General features: G+C 39.2%; 1 protein-coding gene across 1 annotated transcript; it reads right to left on the bottom strand.

Annotated features, from left to right (window-relative positions):
• Nucleotides 1–352: 352 nt before the first annotated feature.
• Nucleotides 353–21,255, bottom strand: LOC121596160 (UPF0047 protein YjbQ). The gene is made up of 5 exons (XM_041920853.1): nt 21,045–21,255; nt 16,500–17,794; nt 2,907–2,961; nt 2,693–2,774; nt 353–2,599 (listed from the first exon to the last, which is right to left on the bottom strand). Exons 2-5 carry the CDS (start codon nt 16,660–16,662, stop codon nt 2,384–2,386), a joined length of 516 nt encoding a protein of 171 aa, XP_041776787.1. The 5' UTR covers nt 16,663–17,794; nt 21,045–21,255; the 3' UTR covers nt 353–2,383.
• Between the last annotated feature and the right edge of the window lie 1,455 nt (nt 21,256–22,710).

The following is a 22,710-nucleotide window of genomic DNA, read 5'->3' as shown; positions in this document are numbered from 1 at the left end:
ATACGTTAACAAATTTTAAACCTTTCAACAAGGAACTCAGACACAGAAAGAAGAATTAAACCGAATTTAGTTCAACATCGCTACACGGTTACGTGCTACGTACATTTTAGACGAGGGCCCGACAAATGTTTGTTGTTAGCGTGTACATAGGTACGGCAGCAGAGCAGCAACCATTTTTAGCTTCTTTAACTCTCCCTATGGTAGCTCCTAAATGTTCGAGATAAATTTGTATTTTCACTATTTCATGTATACGCGCATGCCATTATCTAATCGTTTAACGTTAGTTATGTTACTTTATTATATTTTTTCGTGTTTAAAGCTCATACCAAGATTATTTTTTTAATTTTTTTTACCTCATTTGCATCCAATTCAATATGCCTTTCTCTTTATGTGATGTTTTATTAAGTTCAATTTTGTTTTCGTGTTTAATACGCGTGTCAGTGGAGTCAATGATGTAAGTAAATTTTTGAATGATTTTTTTTATTTTTTCATTTTTGTAATTTAAGATGTTTCAACCGGTTGACGCAGTCCACAAAATAAACACTGTCCCGTAAACATTCACTTTTGCGGTTGTATCCCGTATCACGTTAGGAAGTTCATGCGGAATAGTAACGCAATGCGTTTAGCAATAGGGATTGTTTAGGTTCGTCACGGTAAGTCCCACATTCGGTGTGGCATCAATGGCTCTAGAATTCATCTTTTCTAAAATTTATTGCTGCGTTGGTTTATTTCTTCCTCAATGATGTTTCGTTCAATGATGTTTCGTTTCCCTGGCAAGATCAGCAGTTTGTAATAATCAAAAGTCATAACATAATTCCACTTCAAATCAATACATTGTAACAAATTGGATTTTGTCATATTGTAAAATCAGAAACAACTTTATAACGATATAATAAAGTTGATCCCTATCATTTGAATTACAACATTAGTATAGATTGCACAACAATAGGATCGTGAAGACTGTGGATTTTTGTGAAATAATATCAAGCTTGGGGAATTTAAAAAAGGTGACCCTATCGTCCAGCAGGCAATTACAAAAAACGATATTTTTGATAATAATAGTTTTGATAACATAACATTCCTAGAGTGATAGCACAAATGAAATGCCCCTGTGCTGGTGTTTCTGTATCGATTTGAAGTAGATTGTGACTTGCAAACAATAACAATAATTGAAAATGCACTGTAAATAAAACTATTTTAAACACAAGGAATGCATTTACATGACTCTAGTGAAAACTACTAGATTAAGAACCCTATGTGTTGATCAAAAGCAAAAGATCAGACTACCCCCCGTAACAGTTTCGTTAACTTATCGGCACATGTGTGGTCATTTATGAGTAGCAATTTACAACGTGACAACAAATTATCCATCAAACAACGAAAGGAATTTCCCAACTTGATTTAAACTTAGAAAACACCCACATATACACTCACACGTACACCTATTCCCTACATTACTTCACTTATTAATTTGACCCTGCTGCACTATATTGTTCCAATCCTATCGTCGTTTGCGATTATTTATTGCGCACCATGCTACTATTTATTTTCCTCGACGCGTTGCTGCTACCGCTCATTAGTTGAAGTTTTTATTTTTAACAATTGCATTCCACTAGAATTATGCACTCAGCATCTATGTTCCACGCGTCACTTGGAAGGATAAGTTTGTATCAGTTGTATTCATTCTATTGTTTGTTTGCAATTGTGAAAGTGACGGCATCAGGAGGTTGCTGTTTTGCTTTGCTCGCTTTGTAACGCTTCTAAAAAATGCTTTAACAATTGAATTCATTGCTAGTTTTCTTACTCCATGCTTTAGCAGTTTGTTATTTATTCCCTCGCCAAACATTTATTTGTGTCTGTCGCGTTTTCACCATTTTATTTCTTCAATTGCTAATTTCAACTTTGGTTGATCAATTAGCGGAATGTTTTGCATTTGTTTCTTTCGCTTATTCGTTTCGTCGAAAAGCGATAGCAAAGGTGTGTTGTATAGAGTTTTATTTATTTTGTTAAATATCTCGCTAGCTGTTTAATGTGTTCCGTTTTCCACTTGCTCCTCTCAATTGCTTTGTTCATTCAGCACTTTTCAAACAGATTCGTTTCCATTACAATTTGATACCGTTATAGTTTTAGAAGTAGTGATAGTATTAGTAGTTGTAGTAGTAAAAGTAGTGTCGTAAGTAGCGTTATTATTTAGTTTAGTAATGGTATTAGTAGTAGTAGCATTACTGTTCGCGTTAGTTGTATTTCTTGTTGTGGTTGCTGTTGTTGATTTGGTTAAAATTGCTGTTGATGTTGTAGTTGTAGTTGAACAATTGTTGACCTTACAGCAGAAAGCCGCTCTAACCCACGATTACCGACTATCGCGAGCAGAGCGCGGCCGTCCCTAACTGGAGGTGGAGGCGATCGGTGACACTGGCGACAGGGGACTTCGCGCTGAATCCCGGGGACAACCGGAGAGCGTTATCACCAGCTTCCGGGAGCCCGCGTGGTCACGATGTTCGCACAGCCAAACACCCTGCCATGTACCGAGTGACAATTTGCCATCGGTGATTGGGATTGTCAGTGAACTTCCAAGAAAGCAGGCTTTTACGTGAGCGGGCTGAGAAAAAAAAAACAATCGATTGCAAACAATACATTAGCATTGCCGTAACTGTTACGAGTGGCGTGTAACTAAGGGTCAAGGAATAAATACCATATCATCTGGACCTTCGCAAGAATGCCTGTATGGTAGACCTTCGGGCACTATTTTGTTTAACATCATTTCCATATCATCCCTAAAAACACAAAACGCACATATTAAATGTTTGATAATTTTATACTACAGAAATGCTTCGGATAAGGAACATTACGAATGTCAACATCACGGTATTAAAAAAAACTAAAACTGAACTTTTCGATTAACTTACCTTACGTCTGGATCCCAGCTTTCGTTTAACGCTAAGCTGGCGGATGTGTGCAAAACTGAAAGAAAAATACATAGTAAAATTTGTTAATACTTTTGTGCACAACAAAAAACCGGTTAAAATGCTTATGTATGTTCCATGAATGATTCAAAATAGAACACATTTTTTAAACCTTTAAATGTATTCTTATGACTTGCTCAATTGCTAAATGCAATATGGAATATGATGTACGTTAAAATATCTAACTACAATATATAATTTAAAAATAAATGTAAAAGAAAAATGCCTTCAATGTATCGAAAGAACACGTCAACAAGGGTGCTAGATACTTTTAGCTTGTTTTTTTTTTTTAAGATAAAGTTATACATTATATACATTTGAATGAAAGTTTGTCTTCATTTGTCTTTATTTCATAAAAAAAAACAAATATTACACTGCGTTTTGTGCGATTTCAAGAAATATTTGCGATAGGAGAGAAAGGATAGGGGCTAAGGAATGCTATCATGATGTGTTACTAACGTAAGGAAAAAAACATTATTAAATATATATTCATATAATGCCACAACGCTGATATAACAATAGAGTAAAATTATGTTGACGAATTCTATACCCGCAAACAATGCATACCCCATACACAAGGGAGACAGTATGGACTGCAACAACTACAGGGGTATTACGACGTTGAATACCGCCAAGAAAATATTCTCCTACACGATGGTCTTGTCCCTTCATCGTGAGGCCGGAAAATATCAACAAGGATTCCGAAATGGAAAACCAACCATTTTCACCATGCAGATCTTGGAGAAGATGGTTGAATACAGAAACGACACATATCATCTCTTCAATGACTACAAAGCCGCATATGATAGCATAGCCAGGGTAAAGCTGTACCACCCTATGAGTGCTTTTGGAACCCCGGCCAAACTGATAAGGCTAGTTAGAATGATTATGACCAACGTCACTTGCCAGGTGAGGGTGGATGAAACACTATTAGGGCCTTTTGCTACCACCAAGGGTCTGCGCCAGGGGGACGGACTTGCCTGTCTCCTATTTAACATGGCGCTAGAGAGGGCCATCCGCGACTCGAGGGTGGAGACTACGGGAACCATCTTCTATAAGTCAACCCAGATCCTGGCATACGCTGATGATATAGACATCATTGGTCTACGGCTCTCCTATGTAGCAGAAGCCTACCAAGGGATCGAGCAGGCGGCAGAGAGCCTCGGATTGCAGATAAACGAGGCAAAGACCAAACTGATGGTGGCAACATCAGCGGGCCTTCCAACAAATAATCAGAATCTACGTAGGCGTGACGTGCAGATAGGGGCGCACTTTTGAAGTCGTCCCACAATTCACCTATCTTGGATCAAAGGTCAGCAACGACAATAGCATGGTAACTGAGTTGCGCGCAAGGCTGCCAACCGGTCATTCTCAAGCCCTAAAAATTAGTTCACCTCAAATAGCCTGTTGCGACGGACGATACATATATAGCACTTATGTAGTACCGGTACTCACATACACTTTTTAGCCGCATTCGAGAAGAAGATGCTCAGAATTATTGACCTCGTATGTGTGGAAGGACAATGGAGGAGCAGCTATAACAACGAGCTATTCGAGATGTACGTCACCCTCACTGTGGTGCAGCGTATCAAGCTAGGCTCCGGTGGACACGCATGGTCACGGAAGTTCCAGTCCGTAAACTCTTTTTAGGCCGTTCACGGAGGACGGAGGAGGTGTGGTAGACCCTATTTGAGGTGGCAAGATGGCATGGAGGCGTTCGCCATTAAGGCTGGGGTAATGAATTGGCAGACTAAGGCGCGAGACCATGAGCGGTTTCGGACATTGCTGAGGCAGTGTATTGAAGATTGCAATGTAAGAAATGCTTCTAAATCTGGAGCACAAACTCGTGACTTTTTATAAATTTTACAGTCACAAGACTGGATTTAAAAAGGGGGAAAGATAAGGCAAATCCAAATGAAACGGTTTACATAATCCATATCCGTCCTGAAGCTCATCCTAAACCCATAGTCGTCCTGTCTTGATACACACAGAACTGATCCGAAACCATTAAACGGTCCAACCCATACAGAGAACCCATACCATGTTTTAAACTGAACTTGATTCCACATGGGCCAGAATTATGGAACTGATACTGAACATATATCTATCATGAAACATATACAGAACCTATACCAGCCATGGAAATCAAACAGGTCCTGGAATTAGCACCGAACTGATGATACCGGTCATGGAATAGATGCCCAACACATACCAATCCTAGAAAAAAATCTTTAGTAAATAACGTTTCTGGAACAAAACCTGATTCCCTAGCAGTCCCAAATATATAACATTACTGGAACTTATTCCGAACCAATGCCAATATCCTGGAACTTTTTCTGACCAGTACCGGACCAACTACTGCTTCAGAATCCATGCCAGCCCTGCAATTGCTTTCTTATTTTTTTAATTTGCGTTTCAAAAATTATTCGGCATCTATCTCAATCATGAAACGGATCGCGAACCTGTTCCAGTTCAGGAACAGATACAGTACCTATTCCGACACCGACATTTCGATAAATTTGGCATACAAACATTCAGCGTAGAATTGTTGCCTGATCCAATACTATCAGTCTGATCCAATTAGCAAGAAAGTAACAAAACTATATTGCAGCATCCCTTCCTGGAATTTATTTACAGATAATTGATTTCCATGGTTTTGATTGATAGATTCAACAGCATATGGGTGGAAGGACGGGGAAAAAATTTGAATCTAGTTCCATTCATATGGTATGGTGGGTCACCCGAATTATAAACGAGTTGAATAACCATTAAAATTATTTACTATGGTAGAAGATCGTATGGTAGAAGATCGTTCAGCCAGTAAGTGTAGTGTCGCGATCAACTTTGGCGCTAGCTGTAATGCTGCAAATTTATTTGCAATGCCACAATACTTCCGGTGTAAGTCTATCCTGGATACAGAAACATATCGTGCGCACTTAGCTTCGTGAACAACTAAAAATGAACCACACCTAACATGCCCTCCTCTCTAGTAGTGGCCTATTTCTAACGTCGCGTGTATATGAACGTTTTGTCACGATGCACTGTTCATGACGATTAAGAGATTAGGTTACGAATAGCCCCTATCCATGTGCACTCACCCTGATTTCGGCACTGCTACATTAATAATGTTGTGTCAATTGGAAAATCGCTAGGCAGTTACCAAAATAAATCGCTAGGCTTTTTTTAATTCTCAGTAAATGTCAATACAAATCTGATACACAAATTCATCTATTACACAAGTAAGTCTTAAGGCCATAGAACAAAACCAATTGTTTAGTAAAATTACATTGAAATGAAACATAATAGAAGGTGAAGTAAACATAATAAAAGGTGAAATAGGCAAATTGTTTATTTGTTTATTTCGTACCAACTGGCAGGTTCCTCATTGGTTTTAATATTCCTGACATTGACATACAGTGTTTCGAATCATATAAGGGAATAGTTCAATCACTTAGGGGAATGTTGCAAATCGGTAGGGGAATGTTGCAAGCAAGCTGTGGATGTTTGCAATCACTTAGGGGAGTTTTGCAATCGATTAGGAGAATGTTGCAAGCGTACTGTGGAGCTGTCATCAGACTGTGGGTGCCGGTGTAAAAAGCTACGCATTGGTACCGATGATTTTTTTTTTAAACATCGTTTGGAGTTATTTTAGTGTGGAATTCTGTTGTACACATGATAAACTAAATAAATCCTGCTGCGGAGCCATAATTAAACATGATAAGTTAGTAAGATTGACGAAAATATTTTAAGGTATTTACAGCGGCACCCACAGTCTGATGACAGCTCCACAGTACGCTTGCAACATTCCCCTAATCGATTGCAAAACTCCCCTAAGTGATTGCAAACATCCACAGCTTGCATGCAATATTCCCCTATCGATTTGCAACATTCCCCTAAGTGATTGAACTATTCCCTTATATGATTCGAAACCCTGTATCATGTGTCTATCTCGCACATTGACCGGTCTGGTGGTACAGTCGTCAACTCGTACGACCTAATAACGGGCATGCGTCATGGGTTCAAGCCCCATCTAGACCGTGCCGCCATACGTGGGACTGACTATCCTGCTATGGGGGAGGGGGAGGGGGGGGGAATCAATAAGTCACTGAAAGCCAAGCCCACAAGTAGTACAAGCAGGCCTTGACCGGCAGCGGTTGTTGTGCCAAAGAAGAAAGAAGGAGAACTCGCACATTAAACTGTCTCGAATTGTTTATAGTATAGTAATTTTATAGTAAAACAAAATATACAGGATTTCTAATCCTTAATAGATTAATAGATATCTCCACTGATAGTCGCAATTGTAACACGCATTCCTGAATTATCCTATTCCGAAGCGTGGGCGTCGTATTCCTCTTAAAATGAACTAGTAAGTTTTAAACTGATTCAACTAAATGGCCGGTGTTGACCGACAACGGTTGATTGTGCCAAAGAAGAAGGAGAAGAATTAATGTAAATGCACAAATACGAATGTATTTCTAAAATTTGTGCAAAATATCAATGAAGTTTACTACACCATATACATGTTATGAATTCTGTCTTAAAAGCACATACGTTCTTCTTTGGCGCAATCATTACTATCGATTTACGTTTTATTGTTCAAGTAGATAGCTAAAAATCGATCCCATATTATTTAATTATTAAATTATTTTAAAATTTACATCAGCTGCCAAATTGTAATGACAGCTTCACAGTATGTTTGCAAAATTTCTCTGTTCGGTTGCATTTTATGATTGCAAATTTCCACAGTATGCTTGCAACATTCTAATCTTTTTACGATCGCGGACCACTGGGCTTTGAAAACGGGAAGATTGATTTAACGCGGCCCACATCCATCGAGGGCATACATTTTTTAAACTTAGTTCAATGTTTTTGATAAAAAAAAGTTTAAATCTTATTCTATACATGTCTGTTGAAAATTTAATCATTATTGTTGGAAAAATAATGCACGATATCTATTGTAATAGGCTTTTATTTTTCAAACATAAATTCTTTCGTGGCCATATCTGTTAACGTCACGGATCACAAGTGGTTCGCGGACAGGGACAGGTTGGAGATCACTGTCCTATGTGATTGAATCAACTGTCCTATTCTATTATATGATTATATAAAGCCCTGAATGATTAAAAAGGGTTTTAGGACAAATCTACTTCAATATACAAACGTTAAACGGTCCTATATCGGGACCTAATTGGCAAAAATTGGCAGTTGTTACAAAAAAGTAAAAAAAACTCATACTTACTTCAACCAGTCTACATTTTTATTTATAACTAATCAATAGATCAATTGTTGCATGACAGGATTAATAGTCATACCTTCAATTCATCAATACATCATAGTTGGTCCCCAAGATAAGCGCATTTCTAAATTTGTCAGCTCTTTGAGGAAAATGGGCTGATTTAACTAATCAATTGTCAAATCTAAAGTAAAACCACTTTGATAGAATTAAAAAAAAACTATTAATGAGGCACAACTTCTACTTAAAATTCGAAATTCTATTAAAGAGGCCCAACTTCATCGCGAAATTAGAGATACGCGGTTTATTCACGGTCCGCATCAATACAGGTGGTCCGCGACATATACTTTGAATGGGGCCCGAAAACGGCCGTAAAATACCCGGTATCTTCAATTTCCGCTTATTTCGAATTTTACAATTTTTTGTCATAATAGCAATTATTTTCGTGTAGTTCTGCTTGACATGGTAGGTTTTAACCAATAAATTATTTTTCACAAATTTAACCTCTCAGTTACCGGTCACCTACTGTAATTATGTTATACAATTTGACTGTATATTACAATGTTGAGCCTTCTTGAAAGAATAATAAAATTTGACCAAAAGGGAATTTGTTTTGCATTTGATAATATATACGTCAAATAGGTACAATTTGCTCACAGAACTATCAAATTACCCGTAGTATATCATATCTCAGGGAAAACCTGTATTTATAAATCTCTGCTCTCAAGGCAGATCATCCAATCCAATTTCTTATCGATTGTTAAGCTAAAAGTAAAACACTGTAATCATAATTTTAGCTTATTGCCCATTTGTAGCACAATTTCTCTAGATTTCTTGAAGTGCTTTTTTACTATCCTTACGCACTTGTTACTTGACAAATTTAAATAAAATATATTTTATAAAACAATACTTCTGTAGTCAGATTTAAACAAATGGAGATTTTCCTAGCAAAATTTTAAAATATGAGAGACAAAACAATTTCAGAGCATGTAAACTCTTGCGTTCCATTGAAAATTATCTACATAGTAAAGAGTTAACATTACAGTACAGAGATACACAATCTGAACGGACAAAACGACAATGTAAAGGAGAAAGGAAGTTGTTTACAGCACACTCGTTTCACTTGACCAACACGCGCACACACTTGAAAGCATTTACTTGGTTAATTGCAAGGATAGAAGGAACCCAAAGGAAAGCGGGAAATTCCAAGTCCTGCTAGGATTCCATCGTCCCATCGTTGTTGCGCCTTCTTCTTACTAATACGAGAGCTTTTCATTCATTCATGATTCTTTGCATTCTGCGAATGCCTACCGTTACCTAGGCAAACTGTCTGCACCACAAAAGAGATACACATTTTGCTTTACCTCACTGCGGCGATTCTGTCGAATGGCTAGGCAGCCAACGTACACATTTTACCCTCCTATTGCCCAACCTACGAGCCGGCGGAAACTAGACTACTTCCTCTCGCCGGAAGTGGCCACTGCCGGCGGTGTCATAGATGTACGGTTTAATGCGACATGAAAGCCAGTACTGCAAGTGCTGTCGTTGTTCCTCATTCAAAACACTGGCGCTCGCGCTTGCTAACAAATAGACACCCCTGCAGCTGAACGCAAGCATTGTTGTAGTACAGTGCGTTACAGAAAAACATGAGCTTGATAAACGATCATGGAAGGCAACTAATAACATACCGGTTCAATACATTTAAATAAAGAGCAAAAATGAAGACACCAATAAGCGAAGTGGAACAAATAAATACATTTGAATTTACTCAAAATGAACGTAGAAAACATATTAAACATATTAACGTATATATAAAACGTAGAATGCTCCTACAAGCGCTTATATGTATCATAAAAATAGTAAATGTCTGTTTGGTGCGAAAAGCATATCATTACAGACTAACATAAATTGTATTCGTAACATACGGCCCAAAAAACCGGAGTTGATCGAAGATTCTAAGGAATATTTAAGCCACTATACCGTACCTCCACCCCATAGCTAGGACTGACTATCCAGTCATGGCTAATCAAAAAGTCACTGATAGCTTTGGCTGTTTGTGGTAAAGGTAGACCTCGACCAATAACGAATGCTGCGCAAAGTAAGAAGAAGTAAATCATATGTTTGCTATAGGGTAAAATAAACCCAATATGGTAATTTGTTAATTGTTTCACAACACCATATAATTATTGTGCACTGCTTATAAATTGCTAATTTTCTAAATATTAATGAAACATTGATAAAAGTTAACATTTTTGTTCAAATATGAATTGAAAATAAAAATACATTTATTTTCGTCAATAGTCCTCTTTTTCATCGTGCCATTATTTTGACAGTGTTTTATTTATTATTGGGGTGCGGCAGCAGATGTAGATTTCTAGTTATTTTGCGGAATTCCGAATTAAACCAAGGACCAAGGTATAACAGCGTTTCTTATCGTACTAAACGCCTTTCTATTGAAAATAAAATCCATTCTTAGGCTCCTTTTCGTCAGTTTGTCGTTGTTGGTTTTTTGAAAAGTGTACAATAATTGGATTTGAAGTGTACACTAATAGAAATTGGAGTGTTTATCATTGTGCAATAATTGAATTTGTGAATAGGTTTAAAAATTATTATTTCTGAACATTTTCAATGCTTTTCCTGCATATCTATCGATAAATAACACAACATAAGTATTGTGGTTGAATCCATCTCATACATATGCAATACATTAGCTATTCCCTTAAATGTAAAATCATTATATATATATATATATATATATATATATATATATATATATATATATATATATATATATATATATATATAATATATATAATATAATATATTATTTAGTTTTCTCTTTGGATCAATAAAGCATTAATTAAATGAACATTAGCCGACAAAAAAAATAGTGATTAAACTCGAACTATATATATATATATATATATATATATATATATATATATATATATATATATATATATATATATATATATATATATATATATATATATATATATATATTTGTCGGCTAATGTTCATTTAATTAATGCTTATATATATATATATATATATATATATATATATATATATATATATATATATATATATATATATATAATATATATATATATATATATATATATATATATATATATATATAGTTCGAGTTTAATCACTATTTTTTTGTCGGCTAATGTTCATTTAATTAATGCTTTATTGATCCAAAGAGAAAACCAACCCAATGGCTCACCAATAGCTTTATGCAAATGTTGCGGATCTTACATGATCATTTGAAGATGTGCTGATGAGAATTGCCCCAAAAGCAGGTGGTTTGCGTATTAACAACGTTATCAGTGCAACTTTATCAGTGCAGTGAATGAAAAACCTCATTGAGCAAATGTAATTGAGGAGTTTTTGTTATTGATTGGTTGACTAAGTAAAAAATATGATATTATTCTTGATTCCATTGGACTGCCATAAATTGTCAAAAAAACAAAACTAAACTAAACAACTAGGCATTGGGTCACCTTGTTATATAGATTGTATTGTATGATGCAATATATTATCTATTTATTTCTTTACGTTCTATTTGACTGATTTGATGCTGTTTTGTCTAACACGCCTTGGAATCTTCATTCTGCATCCCTTGTAGTGAATGAATGTATGCACAGTTACCGGGGACAGATCATTACTGAAAATGTATTATACGTCCCTAGATCTGGCATCAAGCTCTTGCTATACACCTGTGCTTCGCGCTATATCCTATGCGGTCTAGCGTATTTCACTTCTCTGCACAAACACCTACGCTCAGCTCATACAAAATAAGTCCCATCTTTCCTCTCTTGGAGTTCTTAGTACATCAACACTTTTTCTCAACAGATCTCTCGAATTCTCTGACCATTTTCTACTATCATCTCATTCTGGCATGCACTCACACAGACACCATCTCATTCTATAGGGCAAAACAATTCTCCCAGTGCTCTACAATCACACCGAGGAATTAATAGAACCCTAACATTTGGCGATGAGCCGTGCTGCGATATACCTCTACCTGAAAATGAATCATCTCTAAAAAATTAATTGTATCGTAAACTTATAGTTTTTAGCAACGATATGTTCGGTACAGTATGGTGACAGCAGATACTGTATTCATCTTGAAGAGGTGAAATGGCTATGAAATGGTCGTTCCATGTATCGGAGTTTCCATTTACACATATCCTTATTCCCATTTGCCGAAAGAGAGCAAACGAGCCAACACACCTAGGATCCATTCTCTCGCCGGACTATTTAGCCCTCCAAAACCCAAACTCTCTTTCGCAAAAATATTCTCTGGCATTTTTGCTTGAAAATCTTCATCTCTCTCTCTCTCTCTCTCTCTCTCTCTCTCTCTCTCTCTCTCTCTCTCTCTCTCTCTCTCTCTTGATATATGCAGCTATCATTACAACATAACGTAGCGTAAACAACTGATGCATGAGAGTGAAACTGCCAAACACATACATATAGAGATAGAAAGAACGGAACGAGGTACACTGCCATCGTTACGATTACTTTAGTCAGGTCATGGACACAAAATTTTGTCAGTTCCTCATTCTATCTGACCGCGTTTGGCATTTAACTCACACTGCACAGCGATGACCCGATAGTATGCTGCAGCATAAATGGGAACGACCTATTGAAGCGTCTTTCCATCTGCTACCTCTACTGCACCTTGGTTCGTGATTGGCGAACCAGCCGTAGTAGCAGCAGTCGAGCTGCAAATACACCGACCAATTGCACCGGAGCATCTTCAGCATTGCAGTGCGGTCATGTTTAAAACTTACTTATGAATGAACTGTTTATTAAAAATAAAAAATTGTTACATTCAAAAGGAAAGGAAGAAAGGTGTAACCGTATAGCTAAAATAACGTATTAAAAATGACTCAATAACAGTTTCGAGCATTGATGCTAAAATTTTCCATAAAAATCAATGTTTACATTCATTAACGTAAATGCGTTGGCAAATATTTATTTATCTAAGGGAACACGTTTTTCTGTCCAGTACCAGAGGTAGTGATGGGTAATCCGGAGTGGAGTCATGGATCAACTCCGACTCCGGTGCGCAAAATATGACTCCGGCTCCGAATCATAACTGGATTCGACTCCGGATCAGTCCGGATCACTCCGGATTACTCCGGATTACTCCGGATCACTCCGGATTACTCCGGATCACTCCGGATTACTCCGACTCCGGAAAAAAATTGTATTTACCTATCACTAACCAGAGGACGTCCAGTACACGAGCAATTGTGTTGGCTTCATGTGTATATCCATAACACTACTAAGGGAACCTTGTGCTTGTTACGGGATACTATTATTCAATAACAATATTCACTGCCAAAAGCACTATTTCATTTCATCCACTCTACTTCTGCCCACCCCACCACCATAGTCACCACACACTTCCGGCATCTTGACGCGGTTTGTTGAGTGGTCGATATTGTGTGTCCTGAATTAGAGAGCGTTAGGAAGGATAGCTTACCATTTGAAGGATAAAGCCAACCAGCGGTGCGAAAAAGACAGACGGAAATTGAACGTTATTATTGATGTATGAAAAATGAACGTACATACACTAGGCCAAAATATAGTGCGCGCCCACAGCAACTCTTGGTACGATCGATCCGAAGGTACATTGCATTTGTCCAATAATACACTCTGAGGGAAAGTTTGCCGATGTTTCATTATGTTTTGTCTCAAGCAAAAACACACTACTAATTAATGAAATGAATATAACTAGAGGGTATTTAAAATTTTAGTATAATTAAATTTTATACTTAACACTATTGTTATTTGCGAGTACGTCCCTTTTTAAATGAAGATATAGAAGAATTAACATACTCTAATACCTGTACATTATTAGTATACCACTACATTTTCTGTTATTCACCTTAGTCAAGTTACAACTCAGTATAACTAATAATTGAATAATGTTACGATACGTTATTGGATTTTTATTTTTCTTGACCTTTTTGTACGTAGAATACACATAAATGGTAATCGCCGTTCGAGCTTTAAAACCCACCCCAGCAACCTAAAACATCTGTGGGTCTGGTTCAGAAGGGAGAACCTTTCCCCGTTTTCTTTTTCATAATTTAGATTTATATCTGCGGAATAATATTTTTTATTCATGTGCGCCTACGTGTCACCCAGAAGCGATTCCAAAAGCTGATGCGTCTTCGATCGTAAGGATTTTTGAGAAACTTGAAACCCCTCAAACTACCGTCATAAGATGTTTTGTGTATACCACTATTGTCCTGTTTTTTTTTTTTACTTAATACACCATCTTTTTTGTATGTATCGCATGAGCATTTCCATTTCTTAGTGGCATATTTTGAACTGGTTGATTGTATACAAGTCGTTTGTTGTAGAAATTAGCGTTTTTTTTTTATTCTGCAAATTACCACCAACCGTGATAAAACGGCTACATAGATTTACTAAGGCACCACTAATTTTCCCATCTGCAACTAGCGGCATTCAATAAAGTAGTACACATCAGGACATAGCTAAGACCGCCGTTGCCGTTGGGTGATAAGAGGTACACATTCGCACTTTCCTTCTCTGCGTTCGTTTCTGTCAACATGGGTGGCTTCATCACTCCTCGTTAAGCGTGCACCGCAAAAAGTCGGTAAATAATTCAAAATTAGCTCACCAACGGGTTACGGATGCGCGTCTCCGGGCAGTCACATGGAACACACAATCAGGAATAACTGACGATGACACTCGGTCACGCAACCGAAACCGACCGTGCCCCAACCAGACCGGCCAGGCCGTGCAAGGAAATGTCAACCATTAAACCTATCACCGTTTGAATCGGATACGAATGACTACTTACATTCTTCTTCAGCAAAAAAAAACCACACACACACACCCTTGGCCGGTGGTTCTCCGTTGCCATCGCATTTGCTAGCCACATTGCAACAAAGTGCAGTTTGAAAAGGGCGCAACGTAACGAAGCATTGAAATGGTGGCCATGCGCTTCCGCACCGGCGTCCCGTTCGCTCACTTGCCCACCCAAGCCCGCTGCTACAAAAGTGGGCAATGTCTGCCACGGGTGAAAAACGATTTCCTTCACTCGTGAGAAGTGCGCTTTCGGTAAGAAAATCGTTCATACGTCTACTTTCAGCGCCCCTTCGACAACGACGTGCAAGCTAAATAAGTAATCAAGACATATTTCAAATAGTTTGCTGTTTATCGGTTTTAATTATCAGCACATTTTGCAATTAGCCATCTACTGCTATGTACCAACACACGTTAAGTGCCGTATCATTATCGACGAGAATGGGAGTCGAGCGCCACTCAACCAAAAAGCAACGAGGCTTTTAAACTGCAAGTTCGTTGCATTTTGTAATGCACTGTGTTACCCCAACCTTTTCGGCCGCGGTAAGCTGGCGTTACCAGACTTTAATAACTTTGATATACTTGTTTGAAAACACGCCCAATTACTAACGAAGCTACTAGTACTAGCCCAATTACTAAATATAATTTCTAATAATTTTCTGACTAATTAAAGTTATAAATGATATTTGAAAATAACTATTGGGTAGCCATAACAATTATATTTTCTTCACAAATCTTCACCAAACAATATTTTCTACCCAGCCTCATTTCTTTTCTTAAATGAAGCAACCATGGACAAGCTGGGATCCACTGTTAAATTTGTGTTGTATGAATAAAGCGCATATTCTTTATCGAATCGGTTACTTATAATATTTACCTACAATTTAATTTCTTTTATTGGCTCAAACTATGAACAAACCTAGAGCTTTGTGAGCATTAATGAACTGTAGAATAGTATAAATTTAAAATGAGACAGTTTTAGAAACATTTTGTAAATGGGAGGATACAAATTCTTCTTTTTATGACTCTTGCTGGGGAGGCTTACCCCAGAAAAGATTTGATCTCATGAAACGCATGTAGTTATATTGTAGTTCGACCAATCCGTACTCCGAAAAAAAAAATATAAAAAAACAATAAAGAAAAAATTATATATGCTAAAGTCCATCAAACTGGCCAGGAATTAGATTATTCAAATCGTATAAGTTATGAATTTTAATTATCTAGGCACAATGATTCTTGAAACAATTCTAAGCAAACACTCAACGCCTCATTTTGGCAGCAGAAGCTGCCAGATAACATTTTAATTACTCGTACAAAATGTGCTATTCATTGTCTATCATAGAAAATGTGGAACAAAATTAGCTTGGCAAGCGTGCCCGTACAGGGCGGAATATATACAGCGTACAACATCAAACAAGCTACAGCTGTTAAAAGCACAACACACTTACTTTGAACGTGACATAATCCGACAGAAAATTGACCAAGCTCGGGCATCTGCCGTAGAATCTCCTCCGTCACCAGGTGGACGCCACGATGTTGCGGCCGTAGGTTGATTTTGCGTTGAAACCAGGCGGATCCAATCTGTATACCGCGGTGATTTGATGAAGCCATGTTATTGGTCTTCTCATATGATGAGCCCGTCGTCGTAGTCGTTGCCGTTGGGTTTATACCCGCCGCCGTTGACGCTTGCTGCAGATGGCGATGGTATCCTGGTTGGTGTCGATGGCTGGCCGCAGAACTACCACCGCCACTGCTGCGATCTGCGTCACCGACGCCAACACTTCCGTCAGCAGTAGCACCACCAGCACCTCCAGCACCTTTACCACCACCACCACCACCACCTCCTCCTTTACCACTACCTGCGGTACTCCCTTTTCTTCCCTTGCTTCTGGTCCCACCTTCTACAGCTGCTGCACCGCCCGCTGTTGCTGATGCTCCCCCGGCAGCACTTCGACTAGCACCCGCACCACCACTTCTACCAGCACCCCCAGCAACACTTCCGCCGCCACCTCCAGCTCCTCCTCCTCCTCCCCCACGGCCCCCGGCGGACGCTGACAAGGGTAACGAGGACTCGTCGGTGACCGATGAAGGAGGGCTGCCCCGTTTGCGAGGATGATCCGTTTTGAGGCAGGAAATAGCAACTACTGGCAAGCTATACTACACACAAACACTGTACCAATCTCACACACGCACCAAGCCACCAACTAGACTGACACACACGCACACAAACACAACAAGAAACACTTCTCGGCAACACTATTTGTTTGCTACTCAGCGCAAACTTTTATTTTCGACCTGCAACTGATAACAGGAGGATGCAGAGGAGGCTGAGAGAAAACGAAGCCGGTTGGTTTTGGGTTGAGATTATTTGCTGTGTTGCCACGTATATTTTGGTGAACCTGATGAACCGCAAATCATTAACGCACAAAAGCACACGTGTGCTTTACATCTCTCTCTCTCTCTCTCTCTCTCTCTCTCTCTCTCTCTTTCTCTCTTTCTCTCTTTCTCTCTTTCTCTCTTTCTCTCTTTCTCTCTTTCTCTCTTTCTCTCTTTCTCTCTTTCTCTCTTTCTCTCTCTCTCTCTGTTACACGGGGGCACAGATCACTTATCTCTACATTCCACTCCACAACATTTCTACCGATGCTCACTAGCTGCGGCACATTCTGTGCTTCAATGCTGCTTCTTTGCGCGTTATCTGCACTTCACTCACTAACACACATCACTCTCCGCGGCCCAACGAATTCTGCTGGTTGAATAAAAGATAGTTGTAGAAAGAGGTAGTAGATAACACTGGCAGCAGGGCGTATTAGATCCGTTTAATCGAAGTACTTTTTTCCCTTGTTTAGACCCCTTACACCCCAAACCGGCATGATCGACAGTGCGCGTTCGACGAATATTCCAACTAAATTTATAAACTAATTACAGACAGTTTTCAGTGTTTTCGTACTGCGTTTGGTGTGAACCTAAAACATTTTTTTTAATTAAAAGCATTGTTCACTCTTCGGAATAACAGATAATTTGTAGTTTTACTACTTTTGTAATTCTTGTTACAACTGTTATTTACACACTCTGAGGCTATCTTCGCTAATTAAGCGTTTGTCAAACACTTGAGCCGTCAGATTCGTTTGGTGAGAGAGAGGCTATGGGGTCGGTTTACTACCACTACAGCAGCGAAAAAACAGCAAAATGCATGATGGCACAAGAAGAATACCAGCAACACACTGCCACTAAAATACGGTGTACCAAACCAGCAAAGCACATGAGACACGAAAATACAGCACATTTTGGCGTACATAATATTGTCTCGCAAAAATCTTCATTTTCTTTGGTTTCCGGTTTCGATGCAGCCACCCTTTACAATGCGACAACAAAATGAGAAGCTCGAATTGGAACGATTTGGACGGATTAGGTTACATTGCGACACAAAGGCACAGGATTGAAATTTTCCAAACTTCTCAACATTTAGCCAACGATGTCAGAAACACCTTGGATTGCCTGATATACTGGCCCAACAAATGGGGGTAAAAATCAATATACAAACTATTTAGCTGCAAAAAATCATTGCAGTCCATTGCCTAATATCTCTATACCGCAACGTTCATCGTGTGTTGTTCAATCTGCACGAAGGTGTCCCCATCTGAGTCGGACCTGGGCCGACCAATCCCTTGAACGACCCATCATGTTTTTGCCTGCCAGTATTACCGCAAGCAGATTCATTCCCGTCACCGGTGTCACGCACGACATGACATACGAATGGGCAGAACCACGTTACGTTACGTTATGTATTGAAATTCTTCGCGTGATTTTTTCGAACTACTGCTACGTTTACTCAACACATCAGGGCCGATGGATAGTAGGACATTGAGCAAAAAAAAAAAGGAACTAGGAACCAACGACGGTTCAAACGTTCGCGAGGTCAAGGAATACCAGGAAAGAGAAACTATGTCCCACATAGCTCCTTACAAGCGAAAGCGTTCTATTTTTTCAATCTTTGTTAAACATCATGGTTGAATGTTCCACTTCCGAAACGACTACTGCCATTTCATACATATTATTAGTAAGCTTCAAAGCGTAATATGTTATTCAAAATATTTTAACCTTAGGAACTACGTAGTATAAATACCGTTCCTTATCAACATATGTCAACAGTATTGCTCCTATATTGATGCTCCAGGACAGCCTGCCTTCTATTCGTACATCATTTCAGTATAACACAGCATCCTTAGCGAATAGGCTTGGGAATTAGCTTTCTTCTGATTGAAGTTATTTTGCAATTGTAACTTTAAGGCAGTGTGATACATGATTTTTTGTTTTCATTGGGGTGTGAAAGTATAGGAAAACCCAACGTGTCGCTAAAACTCAACCGTGTGTACGAATGTCCTTTGAAATCATTGCCAGCGGTATGTGGTAAACCCCTGAAGGTGCGTATGTGTTTATCTCACGAAATAAAAACTACTTCGCGGATGTTCGTAACGTAATACACATTTTCCTACTGTAAAGAGCAAGCATCTCTCCCATTTTCTCGTTCTCTTTCTTCTATTCTCTGTTTTATCTAGGTTTTTTCTTCGGCGCAAACACACTGATCCACATGCTCTTTTGATCTCCCTTTTTAGTCTTGCTCTTCTTCTACCTTCTGCCCTTCCAGACTTTCTCCTTCTCCGTTACTCTTTGGCTGTACCATACATCCCGTTTAGCACTCTTGCTCTTTCAATCCCGATGGCAGTCTGCAGCCATACATAATCATACGCATAAGATGCTTGCGGCAGTAGGCGCTTCCACTGTGCCGTGCCTGGCGAAACCAATTTCACACGTACAGCATACAGTCTCAAGCCAAGCCCAATTCTTTCTACGTCGGTTGCGAACCAAAATAGCGTACATTCCGATGGTGATTTAATTGCCAGTTCAATCCACCCAGAGCATTCAAGGCACCGAAGCACACACTCCATGGACACAAGGACACACGCACAGGCACACACGCTCACAAAAACAGGAAGGCAGATACTTTTCACCTTTGATTAGAAGTGTGTAACAACGTGGATGGTGTTGGAATATTATTAGCCTTTCCAAAATTTTCAGGGTACTGCACCATGTTCCTCACTTTTTCTTAAATAATAATTCCTTCATCTTCCAACACTAAAACTAACACAACGATTCAGGCTCGCATGCTTCTTTTTTCGTCAGGATTGTCATCACGCCCGGTAGCCTCCATCGCCTACTATTATGCGATCGGTGCGGTCTTCTGCTAATGGGGAAAACCCTTTTCAGGTTACCTTCGTTCTATTGAGATTACTTTTCTTCGTTCCCTGACAGTGGCACTGAACAGAACGGCATGTTATCTCCTAGCTTAGTATACTGAACTGAAGCAGTCATTCCCGCTACTTGCTTTACCGAATCAACCAATCTCTCTGCTGCCGTAGCTATGCTGAACGGGTTATTTCTTTGCACTAGCGTAATATAAAAAATATACTCCTTACGCACCTCGTCCGTGCCAAAACCGCGTGTAATAGATTTTCTTCCCTCACGCGCATACTCCCCACACACCCGGACCACTCTGTTCAACGTGAAAATGTACCTTTTTACGATATACGACCGATCTGAGCTCGATTCTGTTTTATGTAATTTCAGAACCGTTTTCTCGAGCCACCGCTTTTTTTCTCCGTTTGCCGTGCTGCTCTTCTGTGGTAATCAAGCTACCCAGCAATACTCGAAACCATTGCCTATCTCTTTTTCGTGCACATACGGGCGCGCCGTTCCGTGGGCTTCGACATCTAAAACCCATCTCCGTCGCGTTATCCTGCCCATTGTATCTCACTTTTACTTATTCTAGCCCGCTCTGCTGCCTTCTCACACGATTGTGCCGCACATTTTCGATCCCTTTCTTTATCAGGCGCGCGTGTGCTATATCCTGAAATCCTGCACGCGATCCCTTTAGCGGTAACCTTGCGGCCCACACACACACACACACACTCACACATAGCCCCCGTCGCACTCACTTTACTGCTGTATCTTGTGAATTCCTTCACATTATCAGGAGTAGCATAGAACCAGATACGAGTCGGTTAACTGTTTCACTTTTCACAAATGCTGCAATTTTCCGATTCCTCCAAGTAATAACTTTTTCGACCGTGCTAAATTCTGTCACACGCCGTTCATGCCCATTCCTTTGGCGATGCCGTAATGGAATTATTTTTTTTTCTATTGTTCTATCGTCAGCCTGCAATTTTAACCAATTTTCCGTCCCATAGTTCCTTCTTCTGATATGCTCGCTCAGTGTGGCCAGATTATTTTGCGGGTTTTGGGTGGGCGCATCAAAATTTTATCGGTAGTTTTTGGTAGGTTAAAACTCGAAACTTAACTCGAGTTAAAAGAAGTGAAAGCGAAAGAAGTGTTAAGCGGGATGGGGGGGGGGCTAATGTGCAAAAGAAAGTTCCATCTCACGATAATATACATCCTTTATCTAGAATATGGATCAGATTTGGTTCAGCGGTTACACAAATGAAGGTCTTTCTGAAGTGTCGATCTGACAATTGTACTAGGAATTCTAAGCCATAGAAAGACTAAGATGCTCATTTTTTTTGTTCTCAGTGGTGGCAAGTTCTTTTTCGCGGGGTTCCACGCGACCGCTTAGGGCCGCAGCAGTGCTCCATTGGATACGATGGATTATCGTACGTGTTGTCCTTTGATTTTCGCTGGATTATTTAGATTGATTTGATTGTTTGGTTGAGTTTTAAAGTTCAATGATAAAAAAATTAAGATTAAAGATTCAAACTCTAGATATATATATGTATAGATAAATAAATATGTATATGTATAGATAAATACCGATGTATATGTATATATATATACATATACATCGGTATTTCTGGTCACTTTGCCCACAGGTCAAAGCGAGCTTTTTGGCGGCCACTGTCGTCAAAACCGACGTTGCCAGCGAGGGAAATTTGCAACGATTTGGAGGCACTGGCGACTTTTTTGACGTTTTGCGACTGTTTTTGACCTTTCGGGCGAGCTTTTGCCCTGCAGGCCATTTTGGCCAGATTATATTTGCGGATTTCGGCAGGAGCACTGTTGAGAACGCAACAATTTAAATTTAATCAATTATTTAAATGATCCATTTCTTTTTACCCTGCTAGCAAAGAGAATGAAAAATTGTGCGACTTTCAGGCGAGGGGCATGTAGAAGCAGGGGGAGACGGTTGGAAATACGCGGAATTACTCAGAGGCGCGAGCGCGTTTTGGTTTCTTCACAGTTTTTGCCAAAGTGGGTATAGGGACTAGGTGGGCTTATACCCAAATAGCCAGCTCGTACTTTATAGCTGATTTAGGGCTGTTTAACGGAAAAACGTTCCGATGTCGTATTTTGTGGCTAATTAAGAGAAAGATGGTACTTTGCGGAACTATGGAGCTTTTTAACAGGCACATGGTACTCTTTGGCACTTTGCGGCTGATTAGCACTATGTGTAGGGTTCATGGTGGAACTTGAAGGCTTGTTAAGAAAACGTACCGAACTTGGTGGAACTTTATAGCTTTTTAATGCATGACATCGGTTCAAGGTGGCTCTTGTCAAAGAGATTAAAGACGGACGCCGGCAATAATCTCATTGCTGCTGGACAAGTTAGATTCGTTAATCGAAGAATGAATATTGAGTGAATTGATTGTG

Source organism: Anopheles merus, chromosome 3R (assembly GCF_017562075.2).
Source record: "Anopheles merus strain MAF chromosome 3R, AmerM5.1, whole genome shotgun sequence".
Classification (NCBI taxonomy): domain Eukaryota; kingdom Metazoa; phylum Arthropoda; class Insecta; order Diptera; family Culicidae; genus Anopheles; species Anopheles merus.
Note: the sequence above shows the minus strand (reverse complement) of the source record. Positions and strands in the feature narration are given on the sequence as shown.